Below are 18087 nucleotides of genomic sequence, written 5' to 3' on the forward strand. Positions count from 1 at the left end.
TTGTAATATTTTACTTAATACCCAATGTGCCATTCGTATAGTAACAGTTGTAACCCCATATGTATACCTATCTATATACGTGTATTCTCTGTTCTAACTGATCCTAGGTGTTCAATAAATGGCTTCCAATAACAGAAAAAAAACTGAAGAGTTACAAAGATGTAGTTGCTGATGACGTAATTGAAAGAAAGCTTAGAAAAGAACTGAAACTCTACAAGTGAGTACAGTAGCACAAGGTGGAACGATAGTATGTCAGTTTCTTGTATAAATAGCCTAGTCAACGAGCTTAATCGCATGTTCTGGTCAAGTGAGATTATACAACTGATTTTCGATGATGATTGGAATATACGAAGCTCGTGTGCTGAGCGTGACATTTCTAGTCATCACCTAGTTATCACGCCCTTGTAATTTAAAAAGTAACAAAAATTTATCATTGACGTTTTGTTTTTAATCGAATACTTACATATAAAACTGTTTCACAAACGAACTTGTGTATGTTGTATTAATTTATGAAGTTACAGCTATAAAGGATAAATATTAACAAAAGAAAAATTATATATATGTGTGGCAAACCAAGTATTGAGAAATTAGTAATGCATAAATACACATCAGATTTCAATCTACTTAAATAATAAACAAAACTTAAAACTCGAAACAAAGGATATCTTGGACAGCATTAAATACGTGACGAAAGTAACATAAACATTTCCTAGAGCGGATTAACGTGTCAGAGTTAAACTAGCCTTGGCAACACAAATGAGGCGGTGAACAGACCTGTTAAAGAAAGAGTATCGTTTGGTTTGTTTTGAATTTCGCGCAAAGCTACTCGAGGGCTATCTGTCCTTAATTTAGCAGTGTAAGACTATTGGAAGGCAGCTAGTCATCACCAACCATCCCCAACTCTTGGGCTACTCTTTTACTAACGAATAGTAGAATTGACGGTCACAATACAACGCCTTCACGGCTGAAAGAGTGAGTAAGTAGTTCGTATTTCATAATTATGTTAAAAATAGTTGCTTTATATGGAAGACCTATCTTTAGCCCCAATACTTTCTTTTGCAAAACCCAGATAGGTCGTAACACACCACAGTGTGAATGTGTTTGTTATGAGACACAAAGCTACACAAAGGGCTATCTATGCTCAGCCCATCACGGGTAACGAAGCCCGGTTTCTAGCAGTATAAGTCCGCAGATATGCTGCTGTGCCACTGATGGGGTCATAGTGTGAGTCCCAAACACTTAAATAATTAGCAAGATGACTATAGAAGATAGCATAATAGATTTAACAAAAGGCCCGAAACATACAAACCCTTTTATACAATGTTATTATATAGACTACCCTGATAAGTTTTTTTAAAAATCATTTCAGTTTATTGGTTCCATCTGAGATACTCCAAAATAATAACCTCTAGAATCGTTATTGAATCAACCCTGGACAGAGTGACGCCATTAAAACTGTAATTGTCATTCACCAGTTCCTTTGATGTGCCCCCCGCTAGTACAGCGGTATGTCTCCGGATTTACAACGCTAAAATTAGGGGTTCGATTCCCCTCGGTGGGCTGAGCAGATAGCCCTATGTGGCTTTGCTATAAGAAAAACACACACACTCCTTTGATGTTATAATATGTCGTGATTGACAGCTATTTAAAACCAGGCAGGTGTTGTCAAGATGCCAGGTAGCAATAAAAAACACTCCTTTATTTGTAAAGAAATGGGACTTCATTAGTTGAAGTGTAACATTGCCTATTTATCAGGTGCGTTTTAAGAATAATATGGTAAATATTACTAAGTAGACTTTACTTTACAAATGTGTTCAAAACAAATGTATGATTAACAATTTTCAAATGTCTTGGGCAATACCTAGGCCACTAAATGAAACTCATTTTGTGGCCTCATAAGCCTTTGTAGTGATTGCCAGTATATTGTTTTCAGCAGATTTCTGATTACAGAAACCAGATTGCGAATAACTCAAGACCTTATTTTTCTGAAAAAAACGCAACAATTATGTTACAAAGGATACGCTTGACAATACGAGAAATGCAGATCAGATAGGAAATAGGCCCATAATTTTAGAAACGACCAAGATTCCGTACGATCCTAGCAATTTGAAGACTCTTAGGAAATTTGCCAGTAATATATACTTTATTACCAAGTATAGTTATGTGTTCAATAATTAGATCACTAGCAGCTTTAACCACTGATGATAGAATATCATCCCATCCAGCAGAAGGAGAGATCCTGAATTACAGTGTGATTTCAGTGACAGTTACAAGACAGAGACTGGACTATAGGTGTATTCTGGAACTTTTTAGTGAGAGTAACATCCTGTCGAAAGAATGACCGTTAAAAATATTAGCAATACCAGCAAGATTCTCGTGGATACAAATTAATTTAATCTTGGTCTTATATTGTTTCGGCTTATCCAGTCATTTGTTAATGGACCGCCATATGCAATGAAAGAGTTTTTATCCTGAAAACATTTGTTAAAATAACTAGCTTTGCAATTGGCAACTTGATGCCGAACAAGCATCTTAGGTTCCAATTATTTATTGTAAGCACAAATATCACCTGTAAGCTTACGTTTAATCACAGTATTAAAATCACAGCCATCCAAAGTGGGTAGCTGGCATTATTCAACTTAACAACGTTAGCAAATGGAAACATGGTACAGTTAATGACAATGCTATACAAAAGAGGACATTAGGTTTTCCATTTGTAATAGGGTTCCAAGTAACGTCACTTAAGACTAAAATTTTCAGTGTGTCAGTATTAATTAATCAGTCATTTTTGTATAGATGTAAACTTTGCTGGAATTAATGACACAGTAACAGATAAAAATTGCACATAACGATATGAAATTTTACAACAAATTACGCCAGGAACTACATCACAACAATTTGTAAAAAAAACATTATCGGGTGTCAATATAGATAGAGCTGCCCATACTACCCAAGTTGGTTGGCAAATACAATAATTTGTAATAATGACAGACATCTAATTATTTAATTCAGTCACACGACTTCGACCAGTGAAGGTTTGAGTATACTTAGAAAAAAACGTTGCATTAAAATCACCCACCCAAAAAAAAATACCGAATTATATGAATTAACATCATCAACGAGTGGACCACAATCATTATGTCTGAAAAATCACACCATTTACCAGAAGGGCCCGGCATGGCCAGGTGGTTAAGACGCTCGACTCGTAATCTGAGGGGCGCTTGTTCGAATTCCCGCCACACCAAACATGCTCGCCCTTTCAGCCGAAGGGACGTTATAATGTGATGGCAATCCCACGATTCGTTGGTAAAAGAGTAGCTCAAGAGTTGGCGGTAAATAGTGATGACTAGCTGCCTTCCCTCTAGTTTTACACCACTAAATTAGGGACGGCTCGCGCAGATAGCCCTCGTGTAGCTTTGCGTGAAATTCAAAAAACAAACAAACAAATTTACCAGAAGGTGAACGATGAACACAATAAAAGCTATGAAACCCTTCAATTCTAAAACAACATAATTCAGTATGATTGGTTACAATAACAGAATTGAAATTACATTTATACTTGAGGTCAGAACATGTATATATAAAAATTCCGCCATCATGCTCATAGGGTCTGCCAAAAAGAATCTACATTATAACTTGGTATAGGGGGAGGTAGCTTTTCTTGACAACACTATGACTTAAGTTGATTGTTTAGAATTAAGAACAAGGCTACACAATGGGCAATCTACTTTTCGCCCATCAAAAGTATCGAAACCCGGTTTCTAGAGGCGTGAGTCTACAGACATAACACTGGGAGGTCATGATTTATGAAATGTTATTCAATATATTAGTTTTAAATTCTCAATAAAAATTGTGTTATCACATCATCAATATTAGGCCTAATACTTCTAATGTTTGAACATCTTATGTTTGTAGTTAGTTGTTAATCTTATTAATTGCTTCGTCTTTATCCTGGGTGGAAAATAAAATCCGACAATTATACCCTCAAGTTAAAGTTCAGGCAAAAAAATGTTGCTATTTCTAAAGACACAAAATTTAAATGTATAATGTGGATCTTAATATTTATTTGCAATTGTGTGTTGTTGTTTATTCCTAGAGTATACGTTAGTTTCTTTGAAATAACCACAAAATATAAGTAATGCTGTCAACATAATCTAAATCAATTCTTTGATAGATGCTGTGATGAGGGGGGTACTTTAAAGGTTACAGAGGTTAAAAGTGGACCTCTTGATCAGTCTGATTTAACCTCGCAGGTAGGAAAACCTGTTTAATCTCCTTAATATTTGTTAGATTAATTGTTAATAACATTACAGTCAGACAGGTAATTTGAAAGGTGATAATTCTATTCTGTTAGTTAAATTTTGTAAAAAGTGTTATTTCATTATAATATGCAAATACTTAAAATTTACAGAAAAAATATGTAGTAATTTACTATGGTCAGGATTTGTTTTCAAATCTTCTGCCAAAATAGAACTCGTTCAGTAACATATATTTCCTTTCAAATGTGATGAAACAAAGGGTTAAAGCACTGTAATGGTTTGTCGAGGATGTCATCCATAGTGTTCCACAAAAGACATCGCTGTTGTTGTTTTAACCCTAAAGTTTGTTCGTTATTTTGTACAGGATTCGTACATAATAGATAACGGGGAAGCAGGAATATGGGTGTGGGTAGGAAAACGAGCCAATACAAAAGAGAGAACAGAAGCCATGAGAAATGCCCAGGTGAGAATCTTTTTAGGTACTTTTGATGACGTCAAATGTAGTGTCGTTTTTCAGTATGATTTTGGACACTTAAAAACTAAGGTAGAAAGAAACAAGCATTACTTATTTTTATAGTACTCGAAAATGATACTGTCTGTTGAACTTAGTTTGTATATATATATTAACTTTAAGTTTGCTAACAAAATAGAAATAAGGTTATTGTTAACATGAGAACAAAATGATCTACAGTCGGTGGAATGTGCAATGGAATATTGTCTAAATTAGTTTGTGTTTAACTATGTGCACGTGGAACATATTCACAACATTATTAATATTATTATTTTTCGACTAAATTGAAAAAATAATTGAAAATAAAGACCAACAACTTTGTAGTACATATTATGATCCGCAAGATTCACTTGAATATGAATCGTGTTTGCTTAATAAAATAAAAATAGCTATAATAAATAAGTGCATTGATAATAATGCATAAAAAATGGTGAATATACGTGATTTTAAGTACACTATAACAAAATTAACTATATAATATTTCATGTTTAAGTATTCATAAGTTTCAATTTCAAGCCCCCCCACCCCGGTTGGATAGCGGTAAATATGGACTTAAAAAATAAACTCCAAGATGCGATTTTCCGCAGTGTACATAGTAAATAACCCAATGTGGCTTTGCCGTAAAACAGATATTTCAATTTAAATTATTTTTAATACTTTTAAATTGTTTGTTATTAATATATTTTTAGGTTTACCATTAACAGTTACGAATTTCTTCAACGCCAATTTAATATATATGTTTCTACAACTGGATGGTAATCTTATTTTATTTGGAATATTTTTGTAAAGTTTTGCTGTTTTATATAAATATTTTTTTTATTTTCTAAATATTTTCTATTCTACTTAAATTATGTAATTGGTAAATACCCAAGCTCTTCAGTTCTTGTTTCATACATTAGTTTAATTCTTTTTAACAATTCTATTACATTTTGTTAAATTTGTTTACTGTTTTATCTCTAGGTATAAAAAGCTTTTTGATTCTTTATTTTTTCATGACTTCTACGATATAACAACAAAGTAGTTTAATTCGGGAGTTTTATAACATTGAGTTGTAGGCAAAAGAAAAATGAAATTTACTTTCAGCTAAGCCTTAAGTTACGTTCATATATTAAGCCTAATGCTTGAATTAGATTACAAATAGGACTACTATTACTAACCTTATAGTCAGTGTTTAAAGTTTTTTTAAGTGGTGAATAAATGTTAATTAATAATTTTTAGTATTTTAACACATTACCAACTAGGTCGTAAAAAACAAAGAAAAACAAACGTTTTATCCAATAATTGTTGTTACTTTTATATATTCACCATTTCTTTATGTATTATTAACAACTGCTTCCCGTCATTTTTGATAGACTATTATTTGATACTATTAAATATATAATTTAGATAATGGTAATACATTTAAATTTTCAAATATAATTTATATTACCATACTGCAATAATGATAACATACATATTATAATACTTTTATAATTGATTTTGGCATTCAAATTTATTTAAATGAGTATACCCACTCACCCTACTAGGTTATACCACACTAAAAGATAAAATCAAACCAGACGTATGTGGTTAAAAAATAACTTTTCGAAGTAATAAAACTTTACTGTAACCTTTTTCAATTTTGTTTCTGTTATTTTAATTTGTCTTTCTAATTAATTCTATAGTACATCGCTATTTCAAGATATTTTAATACATTTTGATTTTTCTAAAATGGTTTGGATTATTTTCAATTATTTGTTTGATTCTTTTAATTAAAGAAAATATTATATAGACTGTTTTATTAACATTAAAACACATTTTAATATATTTTAAATTATCATTTAGTTGTGTGATAACGTCCCTATCATATTTTAATTATAAATCAATACTGAAGTATCTGAAAAACTACCATTAAGGTGAATTCCACAGTGAAAATAACAACTGCTCCAAACCTGATCGGACGAACCTGGAAAAAAAATTAGACGTTATTATAGAATACTTATGAATATAATTTGAAGCCACTATAAAAGTAACCCAAAGTCGATTCTATCCAGCTCTAGAGAATGGTACATCATTCCATGAAGCTAATATTTTTCTTAAGTAATGGGGTAAAGATTCAGTGTTGTAGTATTCGAGGTACCATGACTTAGTTTATTAAACAAATACATATAGTTATTGGTTCGAATACTACCAATATTATCAGGAAATAAAACTTAAAAAATATTCATAATCAAAATTTCAAATGCATATTGCTAAATATTGCACCTGGGGATTAGGATGCCATATATTGTCAAATAATGTTCGTTTATCTACGTAGGGGTTTATCAAGAAAAAAAACTATCGAAACTACACTCAAGTAACCAGAGTTATCGAAGGTGGAGAACCACCAGAATTCCAGTGTCTGTTCAGAACATGGAGAGATCCTCACCACACTATAGGTCTTGGTAAAACTCACAACGTTGGAAAGATTGGTAAATATTTAGTTAAAAAAACTGGGGTAGTGTACTGACATGTTGAATGGTCTCTCATGGATTATTCCTCCCTCTTTTTCTGGTTTTAGAGACGTTTGAGATTTTGTGTTGAATCTTGCGTGATGTCCGAATGTAGGAGCTGTCATAGCTAACTGGTCAATCGACTAACGGAATATTAATTTTAAAGCATTTTAAAATAGTTATGATAAGTAAGAATTTTATTATAATAATAAATTAACTCTAAGAGAAGGCGGTATACATTTTTAAAGAAAAATATGTTCTTATATATTTACTTCTACACAAGTACAAGTTGTGTTAATTGAGGTGTCTTTAAAAAACCAATAAATTCTTGTCATAATCACCCCCCGCTAGTACAGCGGTAAGTCTACGGATTTACAACGCCAAACTCAGGGGTTCGATTCCCCTCGGTGGGCTCAGCACATGGCCTGATGTGGCTTTGCTATAAAACACACACACACTTATTATAATTTCAATATCTCCGGTTCTTTATGATTTAGTAAAACGTACAGGCCAAGTGTTATTTTTTGTACTTTCTGTAAACTAATTTCCTGATTATTTATTTATAGCCAAGACAATTCAGACAAAGTTTGATGCTACTACACTGCACTCAAACATCCATCTGGCAGCGGAGGTGCAGATGGTGGATGACGGTAAAGGAACTAAAGAGGTATTTGTTCACCAGACCACTAGAGATTTAAATTTGCAACAGTGAAAATAGTTTTAATTCGTCACATGCAGAGAAAGACTTGTCTTTTAGAGTGCGTAAAGAGGACTAGGTACTTTGAAATCATGCAACTGCTAATAACAACAAATAGAAGTCCTTTTGTTAAATAGTGGTGCAATGAAAACTATATCAAGCCAGTGTAGAGTGTGTGTATTTCACCTTACTCGAACTTCGTGTAGCCAGTTCATTAACGTGCCCGAACTGTGAATCCAAAAGTTCGAGTTTCACAGTTCATTAAAAAAAAACCAAAAAAAAAACGCACTCTGCCTTATAGGAAGGAAGAAACACTCTAGAGTTAAAGTCAACTCCCATTCTTCGAGTACACAAAACTAACGTAAGAGTTAGATGTCGGTGCTACTGAACAGTTGCTTTCCTTCTAGACTAATAGCTCAGAACTGAAGATAGCAATGCGCAGTTTGTTAAATTAATAGATTAGAAGGGAGGAGGCTAGTCAACATTATTAACCTCCGATCTTTGCCGACTACTGTCTACTCACGAATAACGCGATTGATCGTCTCATCATAAACCTGTCACGACTGAGATGGGATTCTACCAGATATGCAGACTTGAAAGCCGATCCTATTTGATGAGAACTGCAAATTATAGTTAGATATAAAAGACGATGTCGTACAACGCATGTATTATATTTAAGAAGCAGAAAGTAAATATATATATATACACCACTGACGGTTTATAGAAAATCCAGTCATATGCTTAATTAACTGGGCTGGTTATGTAGTGTTTCGCACTATTGGAGCAAGTGTTTCTCCCCCCCTTTTGTTTTTACATCAACAGCCCCCCCCCCCTCCATTGGTTCTGTGGCAAACCTGGTTTACACTCTGGAAACCGATTTCAATCACAGATAGCTCATTATGCAGCTTTTTGCTTAACAATAAATAAACAAACAAACAACAATAGCAACAAGAAAACACGTGTAGTGTATGGGGAAACTTCATTGTTCGTGAGGCTTAGCGTTAATTTTATCGTTTGTAAAGAACGGCTCATTCTTCCTTTAAAACCGGATTCTGCGATTTCGCAATGTTATACAAAACTACAGGATATCTTCATGATCACTGCTAAGCCTAGTTCACAGAAATATATAAAGAGATTGCTACTGTTATGATAAGGAACAACAATTATATTTTCTGTGACAGGTTTTAAACTCTAGTGCTTTCAGTTTAATATTAACTGCGAGGATAATATCAACATTCCAGAATAATTAACTAAATCCTACAAAGATATTTAGAATAAAATACACCCTATGAAATTATTTTGAAATTTATATAAAAGTTATTTTTATAATGTATAGTTCTACATAAAATTGTTAAATTGTAGATACTTTTTTTTTTTTTTTTGCTGGCTTTTGAAAATCCAGAAATGGAGATTTTGAACTCAATATGTATCACTGGATTTGAATATGCAGGTTTTTCGAATTCAGAGCTTCGACCTAGTACGAGTTGATCAGAAGGAAATTGGGAAGTTTTTCAGTGGAGACTGCTACGTTGTTGTGTACGCTTATAACAATGATGAAAAAGACAACTTCATGATCTACTACTGGTTGGTAAGTTACCTAAACCAAATGAGATTCAATTGATGTCACTAGGACTTTATAAAAATTGATAAATGGATTTCTTCTCTACGAAAAGACTGAAAATTTAAGAAATATTCTGGACCAGAGCAGTACCGGAGCCATCTGATTTTTGTAAAGATTAGCCTGTGTATAATCGGATGAAACTTTCAAATGCACTGCTGGAACAAAACAACAATGTATAACCAGAGCCAGTTTTATAACAATTGATGTGAAATACTATTGTTGTTAAGTTTAGTGCTAACTTTATCAGTTGTAGAGAACTATCTAGTCGAAACTAGCTTTAACATTTTAATTGTAACAGGTTGCTTGATCAAACATGTCTGACAGGGCAAGTGATTAAATTACATTAATATACAGAAATACTGCTCGTATCAATGGTAATGTCCTCTATTAATATAAAAAATTGAACTCAATAATGTGCAACCGCCTCTTTATAGAGGATTAAATCTAAGACTTGTGTCTAAAAGTTTCAATGTTATTATCATAGAGATTTTTACGTCAAAATACACTTGCAAAATATATGTAATAAATGTCGCCCCTTCTGCAGGGAGCCAAGTCTACAGCAGATGAACAAGGAACGGCAGCTTTTAAAACAATCGAGTTGGATGAGAAGTTGAACGGAAGAGCTGTCCAAGTAAGTTCTCGATCTCGTCGTGTTAGTGTGGTGGTAATTGACCCAAAGTTTTGTCGATGATTCGTCATCGAGGTAGCTATTTTAGTTTTAAAACCAGAGGTGTTAAGAACTTTGGATTTCTCTTTGCCTCGTGCTGGACAATACTTTCCTGTTTATTTTAGGACTTTCTAAAATTGTCTCAGTGGCTTGTGGGAGTGAATGTAGGTGAGTAATTTTCATTTTATTATATACTCTCTCACGCATCCAATATAAACACCACTACTATCCCTCCCCTATGTCACTGTGTGGGGTCCTAAGGATATGCTTGGTTTGATGACAATCGGTTCAGCTGTTCTCCAGTCATAAACGGAAACATTTACACAAACTCAAACAAATAACCCATTTTTTTTTAGGAAATAAAAGTTTGGAAACAGTTTAAACAGATGTTGAAGAAACTTTATTATAAACGTACAAAATTTCAACAAGGTTATACCATCATCAAGCTATGTCGAAACGTTTTGAATTTACACTAAAGTTTCCTTCATTACCCATTCCAGCCGTCTCCAAACTTTTACGCAAACTTTGTTAAACAACTATTAAAAAGTTAAACTTCTGATTTTCCTCAACCATTATGCACTGACATGTTCGGTATGTGTTTTTTACTAATGTTTAAATGAGGTATTCTAAAGAGTTAAAAAGCATACATTATAACATTAACTATAAACAGTTGTTTCTTCAATGTAACTTTAACTTTTCTAATTCCACTATTGCTTCACAAGTAGTGACCAGTGGCCAGTTTTGCTTAGAAAGGTACTTTACATTATCTTAAACGTGTTTAATCGCTTTTAATTTTGTATCCATGATGAAATATTAAAAAAAATACATATATTATTTTAAAAATGTTCAACTTACCTTGCAAGCAACACACTTAGAAACACTCAAGTTTAACGCTTTATGCACTTCGTCTTTGTCTGTAGTTTACCAATAAAAAAAATTAAATCAGTTTAAATAACGCCTTTTTTTCACTACAATTTACAAAAGTACTCATAGGAGTGTTGAGATATAGTTCAGAACTCTCTAGATGGCCCGGTATGGCCAGATGGTTAAGGCACTTGACTCCTAATCCGAGGGTTGCGGGTTCGTATCCCACTCACACGAAACACGTTCACCCTTTCAATTGTGGAAGCGTTATAATGTGACGGTCAAACCCACTATTCATTAGTGAAAGAGTAGCTCGAGAGTTAGCGGTGGGTGGTGATATCTTACTGTTTTCACTCTAATCTTACAGTACTCATACTGCTAAATTAGGGACGGATAGCGCAGATAGTCCTTATGTAGTTCAAAATTCAAAACAAACAAACAATAATACAGACTCTTTTATAAGAAAAGACCTTACGATCTATTATATTAGACCTGTTATAGAATGTGAATGTCCAATCTGGATAAACGTAACACAAAAAAATACAAAATTCAATTTTAACTTCATCCTATAAAGTACCATGTAGCACTTCATCCACATTCATGTACAAGTATGCAAACACAGAGACAGTATCTGAAAGACTCTTGCATAATGCACTAAATTATTATAATAAAAATTGATATAAAAATGATTTATGTGATCTCAAGAGAATCCACGTACATGATAAACATAGTCCTAAGTACCTCTCTCTTATGAATATATATTTAAGAAATAGAAATCAAGCTGGCCGTCATGCACTAGACGTTTAGGATTAGTATAATATTCATACTTTTGTGTGTGTATTATTATTATTATTAATGTTTTTTTTTTGTTTTCTCGTTCTCCTTTTCCGTTAATTATATATTAAAAATAAATAAAAGTAATAATGGGAAAATAAAACATAAATAAAAAAAGGGCAAATCAAGACAATGTATGGACATTGCCCTGGAAAGGGCCGGAATACTCTGTGTTATTCTGGCTCAAAAGCACTAAAACTACAATATAGTAGTAACCGACATGAAAGTTAGGGATGGAGGAAGAGGTCTTGTGCACCTGACCCTTCTGAGTATTTAGAATTTAACATACTCAAATACCCACAAAGAAGAAGCGAACAAACTTATTTATTCTTGTGCTTTCCACCAAGAAGACTTGTTAGTCTTGTTGGACAATTAAACGTCATACAAATTCCGTAAATTTACAGAAGGAATATAAACTTCTCTGCTTAACCATGGCAGCTAAATGTGCTGGTTTCTTCAGATCATTTTCTCTGTTAAATTTTTAGGCCTAGTAACCTTAATTGTGAATTTTCTTCTCACTAAAATTTCGCTCAACGGAGAAAAGAAAAAATCCATGAACGACGTAAAGACCTAATCTATTATTTCTTTATATTAGGTTAGTAATGATAAGTAAAGGACTTTGTCAAATCCTAAAAAACAAACCAAAAACACGAATTCTTCTTAAAACTAGCAGCATCTAGTTTATAGTTAAAACTATTAAGAAAATGTATTTTTTTTCTATCTGGTATTATTTGTTTGTTACATAACGCGTTTACTTTTAAACTATACTCTAAGACAAGAGTTATGACAATTGCTTGGAATGAAACCTCGTCTTGACCGGTTAAGTAGTGTGTTACGATACCTTAGATTTTCTTGTTTAATGAACTTCAAACCCACTCCCTTGTCATTACATCTAATCTTTACTTTGCCTGATGGGTAAATGCCTCATGTAGATAGTAACCGTCGTTAAGGGTTAATAATAGTCACTCGTAAATTAGCACTGCGTGTCTATAGGTACACTGATGAAGTTGAAAATACAAACAAATTCGAGTCTTATCTAGGAAAAAACAAAGGAAATACAGCTATAAACCAGAGATGCCAACTATTTCAAATGACTGAGCGTAATGATTGTAGACAGAGCCCGTACAGATATCGTACAACCACTGGATACAGTTTTGAGTCATCCATGTCTGGATCCATCTGTGGCTAAATTGTAAACACTGTTAGTAAGTATACTTGAAATCATTTTGTCATCTTCACAACCCAACATTTGTACAATGGCTGTAGTTTTGGTTCCAGCACAGCCATATTTTTTCGCTATATTAGACTTTGGGAACATTTTTCTGAATAGATGTCCTGCATGATTGGCTACAGCTAGAGGTAAATTATGAGTAATGACGAATTGCGTGAACATCACTTCTGCTTTTATGGTTTCATATTCTGAATTCTTACTCATAAATGTCGTTATCTGCATCGTTTTTGTCTTCGCCTCAGTCTTTTGTTGGTGAGATGCTGATTTTGTATGTCTGAAACAATCGTTTATCCCGCCATGCGCCTCAGAAAAATTGATGTGACACACTGTACAAAACGCATGACTGTCACTGACTTTTGATGCAATTACCGGATATTTTGTACTATACTCTTTCCTAAATTTTGGATTCACAGTTTTAGTCCTTTCAGATTTGCCAGAAACAAGACAATCTGGTGAACCAGGCCTCTTTTTTTTCCATCTTGTGAACGATCGCATTGGTGTTTCAATGTCGCTGAGAAAACGAGAAATACCCATCTACGCGAGCGCTGACTGGCTGACAAGCACTAATGACGTAACTATGGATTCACCCACGTACCCAGTATGGAAAAGCACCGCACTCAAACTATTGGTAGACATCGGAGATACAAATATTTTTGATTATTTCAAGCACAAACATGATTATAGCAAGTAGCCATTTGGACTATATCTTTTATTTATTATCAAAATTTATTTGTATCTCACTAAAAATTTTCTTTTCACCCCTTTCAAGCCCTGGGGGAACAATTTATCACTATTGTGTAGGCCTATATATTATATAACAATTTGGGAGCTGCAACAAGTAATATTTGTCTGTATGAGCGTATAGTCGTGATGTATACACCAAAATCGTAATGATTGGCATCTCTGATAAATGTGTATAGTTCAAACTATGCATGAAGTAAAAGAATGACTTTTCAGAAGAAAAAAATCATAACCTTTTGCTTGTGTACGAGTGAGAAAGTAACGCAGTATACAAGGGTTATAAAAAGTTTCATTGTTCGGTCCATATTTCGCATACACTGTGAGAAAAGAAAGGTAGAATGGTATTAAGAAAATAATACCATAAGTTGTAACGTTTTTAGGATTTTTTTTGGGGGGGGGGCGTAAGAAGGAAATAATTATTTTGGAGTCAGAATAATTTAATTCGTGTCTATGGGAGTCACAATTTAGAGGATTTGAAAATATTTAGGGATTATATTTCAGATCAAGAGTGTGTGTGTGCGTTTTTGTTTGGGGGGGTAGAACTTTCCAACAGAGAACCGCTGCTGACCATAAGGATGACCCCTCAGCACAACTATATTAAAGGAACAACAAATAGCTAACCAGACCTCGGAAAACTGGAATTAGTTGGACTTGTTGGACAAAGTTCATTTGAGAATACTCGTTCGATCCCAGATGAGATAAGAAGTCTATTATTTAGGGTAGCTGGTTTACGAGCCTATGAATTTATTGATGGGGAGGTAAAATTCGCAGTATGTCAATCAACACTGGCTCTATATCTATAATTATTCGACCTAATTTGATAATGAAGAGATGAAGAAAGTTAGACTGATGCCAATAACAAGTGGACACAAGGTTCAGCAAGAGGATGTGTGGTTAGCTGATGTCGAAGAAGAATAGACAAACTGATCTTACCCGGGTGCGAGGCTAGGCTAAAATACTCAAACACCTTAACAATATGTGACCAGGAAATAAATCCCTGTATGTTATACGACAACAAGCAGTGGTACCCGTTCTATGTGCCAGTTATAAACCATTAGAAAGAATGTAGATGGATACTATGGTAAATAACGCAAAAATCCCAAGTTCGCCAACATTTATTTATAACCTAGCATATTCTACTCTGATCGAATAGTCATTGCTATAAAACACCCACAGTTCCAACGTGTAGAGTATGTTATATATAATGAGGGTGGAAGCTGGGAGTAACTTGTATGAGATTTTTTAGGGTGGTTATTATTCTACTTGAATATTTTGTTTTGAACTTTTAAAGGCGAATGATGGTAGGTAATGTTTAGTAGAAATATTTTAGGGTGGTTTTATTTTGACTTCAATACGTATCTCTACGGGTAACTGCCTTGGGATATCCCCAGTGTTTGTTTTTTTTTAGTGCTAACTATATGGGTTAATCACTCGGCCACGTTCAGCTCATTAGCTTAAGAAAAAATAAATTCCATTCTTCTATATACTACCAGTGAATACTTAAGTTCAAAAGCACATTTCAAACTTTGAAATACTGACATAATATCGAGTCTGTCTCGATATCGAAAAAAACAGTTTGAGTGAACAAAGTATTAAGCTAGTGGATTACAGTATCAAACTGTTCAGTTTTTACAGCTACTGCTATTTGTCTTTACAGGTCAGAGTTGTACAAGGGAAAGAACCGCCACATTTTATGGCCATATTTGGTGGAAAAATGATCATCTTAGAGGTAACTGTTTTTTAAAAGCGTCTCGATGCTTAACTTTACAATATTAGTTGTGGGTTAATAATATCAGTAATTGTACAAATAATAAGTAGGGTGTATTTATTATTATTAAATTTCAGCTGTTACATCGGTTAACTTTATCAGTTTTTAATACAGACAAATATATATCTCAAATATATTTAATCTGATATTTATATATGAATGAGGAATAATTAAAACAGTGTATGGATTTTTTCAATATATTTTGGTCGAGCGGGGGCGTGTCTACCCGTGGTCTATGGACATGACGTCACTGGCGTAAGAATGAACTCTGGGCTTAAGGACGTAAATACTAATATTTTTTAAAATTAAATAAGCAAAATATTATAGCTTTCTGGAAGAATTAAAATAAAGAAAACTGTCGTTATTCAAGTAATTTATTTTTGTAATATTTCAAATTATAGAATGACATTTTATGAATAGCTCACAACCCCCACAATTATTAGGTAATTACAATAACTCGTAGCTTTTCACGTTAGACATAGAAAACTTGTATATTGCTGAGATGGCTTAACAGTTGTGACCCCTGGAAACAGTGACGAAGGATCTTCCCTTTTTTTTAGGGAACCGACTTTTACCGACCCTGATATTGTTGGGTATCACTTAAACCAAAAGGGTATTGTTATTGTGTAACTAATGATATACATAATATGACACACACACACACTCTCTCTCTCTCTCTCTCTTTTTTTATAATGAATATAAATTAAGAATCTATAAATGAAATTTTTCGGTCTCGTGGAAGCTCTTCCACTCGTCTGCTTGCTCCCTCTACATCAACACTAACCACAACAAAAATGACTATTAACTTGCATCTTTGGTTTCTTACAGAATTTTCGCGAGTTTGAATTCCCGTAACACTAAATATGCTCGCTCGCCCTTTCAGCTGTGGAGTCGCTATAATGCGACAGTCAATCCCACTATTCGTTGGTAAAAGAGTATTCCAACAGTTGGCGGTGATTTGTGATAACTAACCGCCTTTCCTCTAGTCTCACACTGATAAATTAAGGACGGCTAGCGCAGATAGCCCTCGTTTAGCTTTGCGCAAAAATTCAAAAACAAACAAACTTACCGATTTTTACATACATTCTATGCAGGGAGGATATGCCAGTGGATTTAGAAACGTAGAGAACAATAACTCCTGTTATTCTGAGACTTCTCGACTTCTTCATGTCCGAGGAACATCAGATTACAATACCAAGGCCATCCAAGTGGAAAAACGAGCTGCTTCATTGAATTCCAATGATGTTTTTGTTTTATTAACCACACAGTTTGCTTATGTGTGGGCTGGAAAGGTAAGAAATGTTACTGAAAAAATAATGTATAACTTGGAAGAATGTTATCTCCAATACTAATGCCAAATAGGCTTAAAATTTACGATAATAAATCTCATAGATTAAAGTATTTTTGGTTTTTGTAAAAATAACCATATTATTGAGTAAACTAACGAAATAAACAGAAAGGGTAAGAAAGAAAATCGACTAATGGCATATTTGTTTACGAAACAACAAAAATGTATTGCTGGAAAGAGCTCTCGGGAAATATTTTGTACCTCTCGAGAAAGTGTTAAGAAAACTGTTGGAGATTGAGAAGATTGTGTTATATCGTTCATTGGGAAGCTCTTATCAATACGGGAAACAATAACGCTATTCTTCTCAGGGCGCATGTGCTACAACGTCACTGTAATCCCATAAGTAAAAGTCTTCAGGTTTTTTTCCTTGAATACTAGAATTCATCAGTGTGTGTTTTTTGTATGTATGTATAAGTTATTTATATGCAAAAACGGCTCGTTTGGGCTGAGAAAACACTTTTACATAGAAGAGCGAACAACGTTTCGACCTTCTTCGGTCATCGTCAAGTTCACAAAGAAAGAGGTAACTGACCGGAAGCTGACCACATGTTTGAAAGGGGTTGTGTAACTGTGTGTCGAAATGTAGAGGGCGGTATTAGATGTTTGAATATATAATTTTATTTATTTTATTTTATTAATAAAGGAACGCCTTTATACCTATATACCTAAACGGCCCAAACGAGCCGTTTTTGCATATAAATTTTCTCAACAAGTGGGTTTCTCGTCATCACTGATTGTATAAGTTATGTATGTGTGAATGTATAACTTCTATTTCTACAAAAATGAGCTAGATCTTTCTAACTCTTTTATCGAGTCAAAACGTCTATTATTATAGAATGTTGTTTTTTGGCGAAAAACTGCAAAATGGGTTGCTTTCATTCAGTCTACCGTGGGAATTTTATCATTCTAAAAGCATAAACTTACTGCTGACCTCAACGGGGACCATTACAGTGGAATCGAGACTTGGTGTTGACCTTTTAGTGGGCTTGTGATCTGGTTTTGTCCTTCTGGAAATGAGAGTTAATTTTATATTTTTCTAATGGAACTACGACTTAGTTTTGCATCTTACTAGAAC

General features: G+C 33.7%; 1 protein-coding gene across 2 annotated transcripts in view; it reads left to right on the forward strand.

Moving 5' to 3' along the window:
* The window catches only part of LOC143228962 (villin-1-like), a 66959-nt gene that overhangs the window by 43416 nt on the left and 5456 nt on the right, over positions 1–18087 (forward strand). For both annotated transcript variants that reach the window (XM_076460497.1, XM_076460498.1), the window contains 9 exons: positions 108–217; positions 4175–4253; positions 4624–4722; positions 7067–7220; positions 7808–7908; positions 9389–9526; positions 10104–10190; positions 15554–15625; positions 16759–16956. In XM_076460497.1, the coding sequence (XP_076316612.1) occupies positions 108–217; positions 4175–4253; positions 4624–4722; positions 7067–7220; positions 7808–7908; positions 9389–9526; positions 10104–10190; positions 15554–15625; positions 16759–16956 (1038 nt within the window). The remainder of the gene's footprint in view (positions 1–107; positions 218–4174; positions 4254–4623; positions 4723–7066; positions 7221–7807; positions 7909–9388; positions 9527–10103; positions 10191–15553; positions 15626–16758; positions 16957–18087) is intronic.

The sequence above is a fragment of the Tachypleus tridentatus genome, chromosome 10, assembly GCF_004210375.1.
Source record: "Tachypleus tridentatus isolate NWPU-2018 chromosome 10, ASM421037v1, whole genome shotgun sequence".
NCBI lineage: Eukaryota > Metazoa > Arthropoda > Merostomata > Xiphosura > Limulidae > Tachypleus > Tachypleus tridentatus.